General features: G+C 37.3%; 1 protein-coding gene and 1 long non-coding RNA gene across 5 annotated transcripts in view; both read right to left on the reverse strand.

Moving 5' to 3' along the window:
• PRKACB (protein kinase cAMP-activated catalytic subunit beta) overlaps positions 1 to 14,131 on the reverse strand; it is a 67,640-nt gene that overhangs the window by 16,533 nt on the left and 36,976 nt on the right. For all 4 annotated transcript variants that reach the window (XM_053984901.1, XM_053984902.1, XM_053984900.1 and 1 more), the window contains 2 exons: positions 1,821 to 1,882; positions 765 to 893 (listed from right to left, as the gene is read on the reverse strand). In XM_053984901.1, the coding sequence (XP_053840876.1) occupies positions 765 to 893; positions 1,821 to 1,882 (191 nt within the window). The remainder of the gene's footprint in view (positions 1 to 764; positions 894 to 1,820; positions 1,883 to 14,131) is intronic.
• LOC128811338 (uncharacterized) lies at positions 11,014 to 13,476 on the reverse strand. The gene is made up of 3 exons (XR_008438322.1): positions 13,354 to 13,476; positions 12,647 to 12,793; positions 11,014 to 11,278 (listed from the first exon to the last, which is right to left on the reverse strand). It is a non-coding gene; the product is annotated as an uncharacterized LOC128811338 (long non-coding RNA).

A 14,131-nucleotide genomic window follows, 5' to 3' on the forward strand; every position in this document is an offset into this window, starting at 1 on the left:
ACTTTTGAAAAACTTGTCAAATCCATTAAAAACCACTTGTATTGATAAATTCTGTTAAAATACTTCTTTGGATCCTGGAATTCTGTACTGTAAAATTTAAAATTTAAATTTTATCAGATGACATTGCTAAAAAAAATATCGGGCTGGAGCAGCAACACAGGTTCAGACTACAGCACTGAAGTTTACAACACAGAAAATGTCCATTATGTGACAGCTGCTCTGAGACTCCTGTTCTACCTACAATGTTACTACAGATGCAACAGGACTATTACACAAATAAACATACAGAAAGTAATACCTCATAGGATCAAGAATAGAAAATAAGTTATTTGTGCAGACAATTTTAATTTCAATTATGGTGCACAAATGAAAATTTTGAGAATTTCTGATCTAGGTATTTTTGAACTATCCTGCAAAAGTTTATCTGTTTATTTGAACTACAGCACTACATTTTGCTTTTGCCAAAAAACATACAGGCCACCTTACAAAACCTAAGCAAAGAATATACCCAAAAATATTTTATTACTGCCTTGGACTTGGAGCCTCTTTAATCTCTTAATGTTACTGGCCATTGTACAAAGTCTACACAATCCCAACAACAGAACCTACTGGCTAAAAGACAAATAAAGCATTTAAATTATCACTGGTATCCAAGTGTTATAAGAATAAGCACAGTGTGTGCAACTCAGTTCAGCCAGAGCTACCAGATCTTCATCTACATCAAACTCTTCTGTAGCACAAAACCTACTATAAATTATACCAACCTTCTGTTTGTCCAGTATCTTCATAGCATAATACTGTTCTGTGGATTTATGTTTCACCATCATTACTCTCCCAAATGATCCTGTTCCAAGGGTTTTTTGCCGCTCAAAATCATCTAGGCCAGCAGTATTCTACATGTAGGATATAATCACATTGTTTACAATAATACCAAAGAGAATTTTACCTGTATGAATTCAGTTATGGAAAAAAGCTGAGAAATACTACATTTAACAAAGACAACTATAGCCAACTATACTGTTATAATTTGATACCTGTCGAATTTTAAAGAGATTTTACACTGCACTCATTAAAACAGAAGAAGACTTAACTGAATTATATCAACATTTCTGTAATTTGTCCATACAGCTGTCCATAAATGCTTAGCAAGGAACATCTAGCAGTAAACAGATTATGAATATAACATGCAGATAAATAACCCCTGCATGCTGCACGGTTAAGAATATTAGAATATGCAGATAACCCCAAGCACTATAGACAGTTCTACATGAGAGTTGTCCAAAGAGCACATCCCTGAGTACATTTTCTCAGACATTCATTGCCATAGCATCTCAAATATCTCTTGTTCATTAGAACAAGAATGAACATTCCCCCAAATCCCAAATTTTCCAAGATTTCTCTCTAACAAGCTCTTTAACTTGCTCCCAAGCCCTATACTCTAGTCTTAATTCTACTTACTATCATGACAGAAATTATTAACATGGTAAATCACAGTTGTGCTAATGCTTCTGGTTATTAAAAAACTCAACTAAAACCATGCCAATAGATTTGGAGTCTTGTCATGTTGATTGTGAACATCATTCTCATAAGAGAAAATGTTGTTCAGTGGGAGTATTTTATCAGCTCAAATCTGGAGAAAACCTGAGAATCTTTGTTGATAAACTTCAATGAAAAGTGACAAAGCTGGCATTAAAAAAACCTGAAACTCCTTTACAAATTGCACAAAAATAATTTCTGTTTTCTGCACTACTCATGACAGACTGATAACATTATCCAAAAATGCAATACAGAAAATTACTGAATGCTTAAATGAGTGATACCTGAGGGGGGCTTTCCCATTTTCTTAAAAAGTCTTCTTTGGCTTTGGCTAGGAACTCTTTCACTGAAAACACACAAAAAAAGTACATTTCAATTAATATAATTCATCATGAGTGTAATTGAGATGCCTTGTTAACAAAATACATGAACTTCATTATCAACTTCTTTCTTCAATTGATAATATGCTATTTTCACCATGGATGAAAGCAAGCATCGATGCCTCTAGAACTTCTACTGTATCTCCAGGTGATAGCTAAGCTTTCTGGAGTAACTACATCATTCTACACAAATTACTTAAACTTTACCAGCTCTAATAGCTGAAATACTCTACAGGCAAGCAGGCTTTAAGGTGATGTTTAGACATTCTTAATTCAGCTGGGAAAAAACCAAACACCTGACATTTATAAATAGCCATTCCACAAAGATTGACTTCTTATCTCTTTAATTAAACGTTGCATTTTCTTTCAGCTGCTTGAGTGTAATGTCAATCTCATTGCTTTTTCCCCTCATCACCTTTGTTTAAAGGCTGTTTGCAAGCTCAAGGACCAAATGGACAGCATTACTGCAAGCAAAGACAAAGCACAGGGCTACAACAACACTGCACATTAGGCATGCCCACAGTCAGAGAATATGCAGTTTTAATATTGATTTTCCATTGAAATTGAAGAAATATACAATGGCAAAAATCTGGATGACTGTTTAAAATGTGCACCAAAATATTTTGTTCAGATCATCTCTCAGCTGTTCTCTTTTTTTGAATATCAATGCTCAGCCAGATCAATGTGGATTACTTCATGCACAGTCATTAATGGGAGGTGTTTCAGACATTGCTGTGATTCTGAAAGAGTCACAGAATCAATAAAATATCATACTGGTTGTGTGTTCTCTGAATCATTTCACATAATACAACATTAATAACAGTGTTTTTCCTGTACTGTGACGTTCTGCCACAAGCATTTGCTAAAAATACACAGCAATATGCCAAGATTATTCTGGTCAATATCTAGCACTCTGTGTTTTAGCAACTGTATTTTACATTCTGACAGTCAAAAAATTAGGTTTATAACAGGTTGTAAACAAATCACTTGATGAATCAGAACCTCCTTGTACTTTTCAGTGAATACTAATGTTGACAAAGAAAACTTCAAAAATTCTCTTATTGTACTGGTACATTTCCAGCAGCAGTAAAAACAACATCAGCCCTGGAGAAGGCTGGTTGTATTTTTTTTTCCTTTTTTCCCCCCTTCTTGGGTGTGCTATAGGACTTGATTATCACAAAACACTCAAAGGAGGTTTATGGCTTCCACTACTACTGGCTCTGATAGAGCACCAATAAAATGGTAATTTCGTAGAAGTTGTCAAAAGTTCTGTCTGACCTCAACATTAGAAAAGTGTTTAAAGCATGATATCCACTCAGCAATTTTATTTTAAGAGAAACAAGCAATATCACAGAGGAGGAACATATTCAGTATTCTAAACTTATAGTTAAGAAGAGCAATAAAAACACAGTTTATACTGAAGAAACTGGTAAAATAGTATTAAAACTGAGAGTTTAACATATTTTAGTGGCTAATCAGCAAAAAATGTTAACATATTTACCCTGTGTGTAGAAGATATTTCCTTTGTTTATAAGTTATTGAGGTTATTCATGTAATGACTTTTAATTATTCTAATTTGAAGATAGGACAGGATTTCCTGTGGCATGAAATAATTTTCAACACAAAAACCGGAAACTAGCAATGTCCAAATTCATGTTTGATGATCCTTCTTCCATTAGGAGAACAGAGATGACTTGATCAAGTGAGGAATACTGATATAGTTTTTCAAACATCAATTTACATCAAAACAGCACAAATATTTTCTCTTAATGACAAGAAAAAACTCAGGAAAATCATTAAGATTACAAAAAAGCTGAGCCTTCCAACTTTAGTGGCTGTAGCTTAGAAGTGAACATGAACACTACATAGCACAGCCAAAGCACAAAGTAATTGGTGTTGTTTTTTCATGTTATTACAGTACATATGTTAAATATCCCTCCTGCCATCTCTGTTCATATAAATAAATATTCTAAGTTTCCACTTATTTCACACTGAAGTATGACTATTCAGTATTTATAAAAATATACAATGACATTTACAGTCATTTTTGTCTCTGTTCTACTTATGGAATAAAGAATGCTGTTTATGAACTAAATGTGATCCAGCTGGAAATATTCAAATTGTGGATTCATGAGAAAAATCTCTCATTTCTAGAATACCACTAAGCCACAAGCTCTCCTGCAACAAAACTCCTACCTTGTTCTACTTTACTTTGGCCCTCTTTTCATAGAAAGCAGCATTGAACATACATTTTCAAAATAAAGCTACCAAAGGATAATAACTTATCTGAAAATCACTGTCTTTTAAAAACAGTTTCATGTTTTGTGCTCAGTTTTACTAAAATCAGTTTCTTTCTAATGAGAGAGCACACTGAATTATGCCTGGTTCTCACTTTCAGCGGTCACCTGGGCTCCTACATCTCAACACAATTCCACAGGTGCTTTCAAACAGAACTTAGGCAATTTAAGTGCATGCACTTCAGTCATTTCTCAAAACACAACTTGGAATTTGAACTTTTGAAAATTATCTCTCAAGCACAAAACAGCAGCTCTTGCTACAGGAGAACACATTTAATTTCTACTTTCAAGTGCAGAATCAAAATTTACACCAACTGGGTAGCAGTGGCCATTGGTATTACTGTGATGATGCAAATAGGTGTAATAGATGATGACTTAGAGGTTTTCCTCAAGTGCACATTTTTAGCCACCTTACATTGTGATGATGTGGCTCTTTGCTTTTCTAGTCTAAACTGTACCTAGCATCTGTGACTTTGGGCACTAATGAAGGAATGAGCATACCAAACGTCTCTATAGGTTCCCCAAGGGTTTGCAGGAACATTCACCCACACAGATGAGATGATGAAGAGAGGAAAGAAAGAGAAGAAGAAAAAAAAGTTTTATGCATTTCCACAACAAACACATAGAAAACACAAATACATTCCACCCTTTCCCCTCCCCACTCAAGAACAGACCCTGTAATAAACCAGCCCTTTCCCACACAGACAGAATGACTCATGTTAAATCACAGAATGTTTGAGCAAAGAAAGAAAAAAATCACCAACGGCAGCTAAATTCAGTATGAAAAAAAGATGATGCATCACAGAAATAAGCACAGCTTAGAAAACTTCAGGAGATCAAGTTGGCATCTTTAATAATTAATCTATTCCAAGACACACACATCCACAGAACTGTTGCTAACAATAGTGTATCTATCTTCATCACAGCATGCTGGATCACAATAAAACCTGTAATCGGGTGATCTTCCCACTACTTAGCACTTTGTTTCAGAAGACAGCATGTGTGAATTGCATGACATGTGGTAGATAGCAAAGAAGTGGCAAGCAGTCTCCAAAAAAAAAGAAATCTCAATCAGATTTCAGTCCTATTACCCAATAACAGCAACTTGGGAAGTCCAAACAGCACAGCCGAAGTTACTGTATGCAAAGTGGAACGTACTCAGGGGTCAGATATGGACACCATATGAGCATGATTTTATTTCGTAAGGCTGTCAGGAAAAAGTAACTAAGGATGTGGATATACAGGTTCCCATAAACACTGAAGAGCAAGGATCACTTGTCTGTGGCTGAGCAAAGTGAAGATGAGAGTGGGGCAAGGAACGTATGCACAGACCAGCAACAAACACTGCTCAGACTGGCTTTACTGGTACAGTAGAAGTTGGAGTGCAGGAGGCTGAAACCAAAGCAGGAGGAGCTGCTGCTCAAGAAAGGAAGGTACTAGAAGGAGACAGCAAAGCACAGGTAACAGCACCAGCACAACAAGGACCACAGCAGAAACAAGTGAACATGGCAGGAAGGACACCAGTTGGAAGCAGAGAGGATGCGCCCACCAGCTGTCCAGGGATTAGGCAAGCACAAACACACAGCACAAACCCAACCCTTTGTGAAGAACATGAGCAAGCATTGGCAGGAGAGGCAGGTTCTATGCAGTGCAAACACCCAAAGCAGGAAATTTGGTGAGATCCAGAAGAAGGTGGGAAGAAATGGAGCAATGACCAAGGACCACAAGTCAATGGCTTGAAGCAGTCTTACAACTTCCACCTGCTCCGGTTCACCTTGGTCAGAAGCAGTGCTACAGCCACTACAACACAAAGTCTCAGCTACTCCTTGCATATCACAGGGGGCTTGTGGAGAGCTGTACTTGGAGCCAAGGCAGCATGAGGATAAGCAGGAAAGTCTGCTGGAACTGCGTTCTAAGGAAAGAGGAACCCAAGATCCAGAGGTTCCTAGGTAATGCCAGCACAGGAGGAATTAAAGAAAACCCCAAGCAAACAAACCAACAACCTCAAACAAATGAAAAAACTCTGCTACACGCAAAACCCAAACACCCCTGAGCCCATCCCCAAACACGAGGAGATTGGTCTCTATTAGTATATTCACACCGTTCACAATATGTTTGCTTGTTTTATTGATCAACTCTTCTATGAAAAGTTAACATGCTTATAAAAAAAAAGTTAACTAAGGATATGAGTACTGTAATGAGTACTTTGACCTAAAACACAGTTTAAGGGCAAGTGAATCAGAAGCAAGCTCCTGAAAAAAATCAAGAGGGTGAGGACCTCTCGGTTGCAGGATTGCAATGACAGCAGAGGGAAAGGGGTCACAGATGGAACAGTCCTGAGAGTTACCATGAGTTACTCTGCCTTTCTCCCACCTCCCACATGCACAGTATTTGTTATTCTCAATCACATCTCCCACAAGAGCCAGCAAGCCAGGATTTTTTCTTTTTTTTTTTTTTTTTTTTTTTTCTTTTTTTTTTTTTTTTTTGGTAAGGGGAAAAAAAATATTTGGCTAGGATTCACGGCAAGAAAGCAAGAACTAAACTGATTAAGACTAAACACTGGGCACCACTACAAACCCCCATCTGCTGTGCTAAATGCCAGTCTCTGTCTGGTATTTAGAATGCCCTTTATCAAAATACAATTCAAATTTTGTTCCAAAACTGTAATATAATCATTTGAAATCTGGAGTTAAATGGGCTATTTAATTAAATCATTTAATGGAAAAATGAATATGTATGAAGTGATTCTGGTAAATGTATATGTATATTTCATTTTTATAAAAAGTGTATTTATAGCCTTAAACTTTATCAAGATGTATATAGATACCTCAGTGAATCCTGCAGTTATGGAACCATATTTGAGATGCAAGTGAGAAACTCTTGATTCCGGTTCTGAGTCCCATTCTTGCACCATTAACCTGTCATCTAAATTTTTTTAATATTTTTCTTTTGATTAGCAGGAATAACATAAAAAGGCTCAAAATAAGGTTTCTCTGCCCTGGCAAGTGTTTCAAAATGAACACAGCTAACTGTTAAGTATTATTATACACTCAGAGGAAGCAGTGTGAGCACCAGTTAAAATTTTAATAGCTGGAAAACACTTCAAAGCACAAACTAAGATGGTTATCATTGAAACAGACTGTCAACAAAACCAAAACACTTTGTTCCTCACAATATGGAAATGGTGAGTGAAAGATGTCCAGGTGATATATGCCTGGTTGAGGGCAAGTCCACCTTGTTTGAACACTGCAGTGAGCACAGCCACTGGCCCTCTCATGACCCTCTCACAGCCACTGGCCCTCTCCTTGACGAGCAAGGAGACTGTCTTGTTTCTGCCAAGGCTAGATCAATGAACTGCATCAACTGAATACCTCATTTATCAAGGTTTCGACTTCATATTTCTCTTTAAATACTAATTATGATAAACACAGGTGATGCAGAGCAAACCAGCTTACCAGCTGAAATGGTTAAGAACCTTCCTTCAGTTAAAAAAACAATCCAAACCAAATCAAATCAATACAATCCAAACAAAAAAACCCCAAAATCCAACATTCCCCAGAAACACAGAGCCAAACACATGGAGCAGTTCTGAAAGAGCCCATTTGCTGAACTACAGAACCAGGAAGTTCTTAGTAGATACATGATCATGTAAGAATTATGTATCTACTAATTAGTAGATTAACTGAATTAAGCTTGCTGTTCACCAAATATAAGCTTGCTATTAAAATGGAAGCACTAATTATCTAACTGTAAACTTTTCTATGGAATACTGGAAAGAATGGGGAAGAAGTGGAAAAGAGAGAGGCATGGAAAAAAGGGAGACAAACAGGATAAACAGTAAATTAAGACCAGTTACAGCTGTTGTGCCTAAAAACTAGAAGGCAGCGCTAGAATCTGATCTTCGTAGGAGCACCTTCAGGAGTTAATTTAAAATGTGCAGCAATTGCAAAATACAAATTGATCTTATCCATTACAATTCAATTTTGGAACACAGGCAAAAATCTTATTTTAATCCTGTCCATGATTTTCATGTTTTGAGCTAAACAGTATTTTGTAAATTTCATAAAATCAAAGTTAAAACAGTTAAGAGCTCTGTAAAGAACCCAGTTCACTTCTTTACTTGGCTGGCTACACAGCAACAGCCTGCACAAGAGATGTGACAGATTAAGACACATCAGAACAGGAGCCAGGTTTTCAGCCATCAGAGATAAAACTGATCTTTCTTGAATTCTGCGCTGCACACAAGTGCCACAGTCAGACTGACTTCCTTCTATTTTTATTATAGACAATATAATTAATTTCATTTCCAAATCCAATGCTCAGTCTTTCTCCCTTGATCTTTTCTTAAATACCAAAGTACTGCTTAGAGGTGGTAAACCCTGCTAGTGACAAAAAATATAATATAACAGGGGCCACTCTGGGGAGACAGAACCGTACCCAAATAACAGAGTCACTTAGGATATGAATGCCTGAAATTTTGTTTAATGCCCTCCCCAAATGTATAATGTAAATCAGTAAAGTCACAAAGCAAAGCAGTCGTTTTTCAGTCACAAACACAATCAAATCTTGTACTAGCACTGCTCAGCAGTTGTACATGCATCCATGTCCCAGTTGAATTATTTTCCAAAAAAAAAAAATACACATATGAGATAAAACTCTGCTTTCTTAATCTAAAAGAGAATCCAGACCCAAAGTTCATCAAAATTTACAAACACATACTTTAATAAGTAAATTCTCTCTTAACAGAAGATAAATTCCAAAAGCCCCACAGCAGCCAACCAAAACTTATAATCCAACCTAGGATCTATTACTCAAATCCTAAAGTAATAATAATATGCAAGAATTCCTCAATGCTGACAAGCAGAATATATTCATCTGAGCATCCAGGTCTAGGATGTGACAAAGCCTCCTGCAGATTCCTGGAGGCTGAGAGCTGTTCCACCCCACCTTTAGGTATTTTGGTCCTTCAGGCTGCCACCCCTCTTTATTACCCAAGTTTCCCTTTCAAATTAAAGAGCTATTAGCAAGCTTCTGCTGATGGATTAGAGTTGGGGTTTAGTTTCAATTCTCTAAATGGATCAGTTAGAACTAGCATTCAATTAGTTCTGGAATATATTAAAACTAGGCTTTGGCTTAATGAAAGGAGTGTCACTCATACCCTCTTCCTGCCCTTGAAGCATTAATTGAAGGAGATGACACATTTGTAAATCTACTTCCTCTCTTGCAACAATCCATGCGATTTGAGGCTTTAAAGCCCAAGAAAAAGCAGTTTGGTTTGTTAGGCTACAGTTCAGTATTCAGTATGGGCTGATAAAACCCCACATCAGTCCTGATCTCCCACAGTCTCTCACTCCTGCATTTCTCTAATGACCTTCCTTGAAAGGGCAAAAGTGTTTTCGTGTCTGACTGCCAAGCCAGGTCAGGGAACCAGCCCAGACTGAAAAGTAATGGGCAGAAGGCAGGGAATGAGCAGAGAAGCAGCTCCCTCTTCTCTTCTTCTCATGAATGCTTCCCTGAGGGGAGGGAAGGGACAAGTGGGGTGGAAATGGGCAAATATGGGAGACAGAACTGCTTTTTTTCTGAAAGGATATCAGCTTGTGCTAGCATGACTGGACCAAGAACGCACCACACTGGACTGCGGAAAAGGCTTCTGAGAAATAATTCTAATTTTAAGTGCTTGTTTTCATTTATTGTATTGAATAATTCCATTATCTTAATGGAATTACTCAATACAACAATTGAAAACATAATTAATGAATTATGTGTTTAATACAATTACTTTCAAATGCAGTACATAACACTCCCCACTTAAAAATTTTGTTCATACAGAAAAAAAATCTGTGAAGAATCTTAACATGTAATATACTCAATTGTCATACACTGAGGTACTTTGTAAGCAGTTCTGAATTAAGCTGCAGCTGTGCAGTGTCCTCTATAGTTGTGGCTGAACTTTATCCAGCAAATAATTTAAAATGCTACAACTACCACAGGACCGGTAGTGTAAAAGACCACCTTCCACTTGTGTGAAATATAACAGGTATTAACAATACAACAAAGAAAGCTGAAAACTGTGTGACAATTGTCAAAATTCAAACATCTTTTGTTCCTGCAGTGCATATATTTCCATGGTTACCATGTGGGAAGAAAAAAAAAGAATACAGTTTAAGAATGAGTTCCAAGAACAACATCTTCTAGGGCACTACTATAAAGTATTTTGTAAATGTATCACATTTTTGAGCAAAGGTTTTTAGCAAATTCTAGTAATTAATACAAACACACAAATTAATCAGATTTTCCTCTTACAGACAAATACACTTACCAAGAAAAATGTTTTCAGCACCTGCTGTAGATTCCCTCTAGTTAAGCTCTCTGCACCATTAAGATTCTGGGCAACTGGTCAGTACCCACCTCCCTCTCCATAGCACTGCCCCACAATTCCTCTTTGTGGAAGTTCAGTGACTACAAAGGATACCATACTGCCATGCAGCTATCCCTGAGAGCAGGCTTTATGGCTAGATTATTAGCAACAGTAAGCATAAATCTGCAGGTAGTTCATCTTATTTGCATACTGGCTAATGAATTCCCTGCAAGCAGGGAATAGTACCACACACACTCATGCAGAAATACCCCTTCCTTTTAAAAGTAAACTTTAGAAGTTTTACTAAACTATCTTCTTCCTTATACTCTAAACTAAAAAACTGCAGGAGCTGTTCACTGTATGGATGCATTTAAAAAGTTACTTGAGAAACTACTTTGTTGCTTTTTCTTTTTTTCAAATATTTAATACAAGGCACAAAAATAATAGTAGATGCACCAATCTTGGTCTATGTGCACTCAGGTCTAAGCTCACTTCCCATAAGCTATCTTGTTCCAGCCATTGCATTATTAAAACTCCACAGAAATTCTCATATAGATACTTTGGGATCAGCAAGACATCTTCACAGCTGTCAGGATAAATCAGCAAAATAGTTCTTCATCTCCTCACAAGATCTGAGCTTCTGACACATCACTGCACTGACATATCTCCTGCAGAACATGCTTTCAATATTTACAGGAAAGGGTTGCCTGCAGTAACCAGCCAAGCAGGAGAAGTTCATTTATACCCTTAAATAGCAGAGACTGGCTTCCTGAATAAGGATGTCTTATGTAAATAAACACATTTCACAATTCAACACACTGGGTGAATAACAAGTTTTTGTTTGTCTCAGGATTAAGGCAAGCAAAAAGTAGGTAAGAATGTTTATTATCCATTCTGATAAAGAATGGGATTTTAGAGAGAAACTGGGTAAATTCAGCACTTATTTAGCATAAAGGCATGCATAAAACTTGCATAGAACTGAACTGCAAAACCTGAAAAAAAAAAGCTGAAGAAATTAAAACACATTAATTCTTAATGGGCTGGGGTATCTGTCAGCAGCTAAAGATGAATAAAGAAAAATACCAAAAACATTGTGCAAGTTACTAAACTACCTATAAGAACCTCCACAATTAAAGCTGAGAAACTTCTGTGAACTTTGCCCTACAACAGCAGGACTAACACCACCAACAAATATATAAACAATTTGAGATGTTAACTAAAAACAAGGGCAAAAACCAAATCTTTCTGATAAAAAATTATACATAAGTAATGTAATGGCAACTAGAATAATTCAGAGTTCAAGATTACAACATACCAAATACTCTTTCCTTTGGAAGAAATCTCTGTTCTGTTAATCTCATTTTTTGCTTCTACCCCAAACCAAGCACTGTGAGGGACTATTCAGTTTGTGGATGTATTTTATGAATTACGTAAATGCAGCAGCTTTTATCTTGTCTTTTGCAAATATTTTGTACAAGAACTAGAATAAAATATGAACCCAAGTTAACACCCAAGAAATGGCCATAGTTTGCTGTCAGAGGCTAATGGGTAACAGTGGGGAATTTTTGAAAAGAAGAAAGCATTACTCCCATGAGACACACATAGGAAGATATATAGTTCTGGCACCCGGAAATTCCATGGCATCCTTCCATTTTTTAAAATCTTTTGAGCAGTGGGAATAATCAGTTGCTGCTTATTGTCCCTTGCTGTTAGAAATGTTCCCAGTGCACATAACCAATATATTTATGATATATTTATATATCATTATATATATCATTTATATATATTATATATATATATATATATATATATATATATATTTCCACATGCCTATCTCTAGTGTGCACAAACTGGACACTATTTCAGCAGAGTCCATCAGCGTGGCTCACGCCCTTTCCATGTACTGCTCCATCTGTCTGCACACACATCTGGTAACTGTCTTTTGAGTGCAAATGTCTGTATCACCAGTTACCTCTATTTGCAGTATTGGAAAGTAGTAGCCCAATCATGTAATTAGTGACATTTCAGAATATTAAGCCCATTCTTAGTGAAACAGAAGATTTAGCAGACTATACCTTTCACCCCTGGGAGCTGGGGCTATTAGTTACTTGACCTTACAGCTTTATCTGTTCAAGCTGTTCAAAACAAAAGTCCAGCTTCAAAGGAATAGAAAAACAGCTTTTCCTTTGAGTCTTTCTAGAAAAAAAATCTAAGCATATAACCTTTTTGGGGGAGGGAAAAATAGGAAGAAATAAAAGGGGAAAAAATTAGCCATGTGTACTTGCATTTGAAGAAAATACATAATTTTTTCATAAAGGTTTCACTTGCATCTTGGCCATCTTTCACAAGGAAAGCATCTGATTTTATCTGCTGACAGGGTGTAATGTAACACTGCTGCAGTGAAGACAGCCACAAAAATGCATTGAAAAGCATAAGTGGTTTAAATGGGGAAATGTTTACAGCAAAGACTTAATCTTGATGGAGCAGGAGATAGTTACCTTTTCGTTGTCAAAATTAGACTAATTTATAGGTATTTTTGATTGGGAATCAACACCTGTTAAAAGTTGCTGCTATTTATTTCTATGTTTTAATGGAGCTGGGAGCCTGTATGTCAAGATGAATAAAATCTACAGATGCAAATTGCAGAATAAACCCCCAGGGGAAAGAAAAAATCCCCAACCCTAAAAAAGAACCACCACCCCCCAAAAAACCCACACCACTAAACAAACAAAAAACCCAACATAATTGTTGAGGTTACAAACAACTGTAACCTCTTTCTCACCTAGCTCGTGTGAAATGTATTCCTTTATGACTCATAAACCATAAGAGAATGTCCAAACAAAAACCCAAAACTCAGAATTCACAGAGCTGATTTCCACAAATCTCAATTCCTTTGGAGGCTAGGACCTAACTGTACGAGAAACAGAGGAAAATGTGATGGAAAAGCCAGCTTGGTAACAGCTGGTGAAAAGTGGAGACTTTCTGACCCCAGGAGAGACCTCTCCATGAGCAGAGGAGGTGGCTGTGTGACAGGGAGGAAATGCAGAGGCTGTGCTGAGCAGGGCCAGGTGCTGGCAGGGGTGCTGGGACACCATCGTGTCCCTGCCCGGCAAATGCAGGCCGGCCCTGGGCCTGTGGCCACAGCAGGGCCATGCTGTGCTCCCACCTGCCAGCATCCCTGTCGGCATGTGGGGAGCACACACCAGGGGCTGGGCCACCACTTCCAGGGACAGCCTGCAGTTAGGTTTATTTAAACAGCCATGAATGATGCTGCACCACAAATCTCCATCCTGTAGGTACAAAGTACTGAAACACTGCCTTAATAACTGCATCGGTTTTGACATCTGTGCTTTGTACAGCAAGGAAATGACAGCCACACTTTCCATTCTGGGGAAGATGACCTCAACACATTTGTATGAGATAAGTATAGATAAGCTGGTATTAGATAAGGCAGTGGGATAACTCCTCCCTGCCATGTACACAAGTGAAATTTTTGTAAAAATGGTCCTTTAAATTTGTAGTATTAAGCAAAACCACACAGACACACATGCACATAAACA

This window comes from Vidua macroura, chromosome 9 (assembly GCF_024509145.1).
Source record: "Vidua macroura isolate BioBank_ID:100142 chromosome 9, ASM2450914v1, whole genome shotgun sequence".
Taxonomy (NCBI): Eukaryota; Metazoa; Chordata; class Aves; order Passeriformes; family Viduidae; genus Vidua; species Vidua macroura.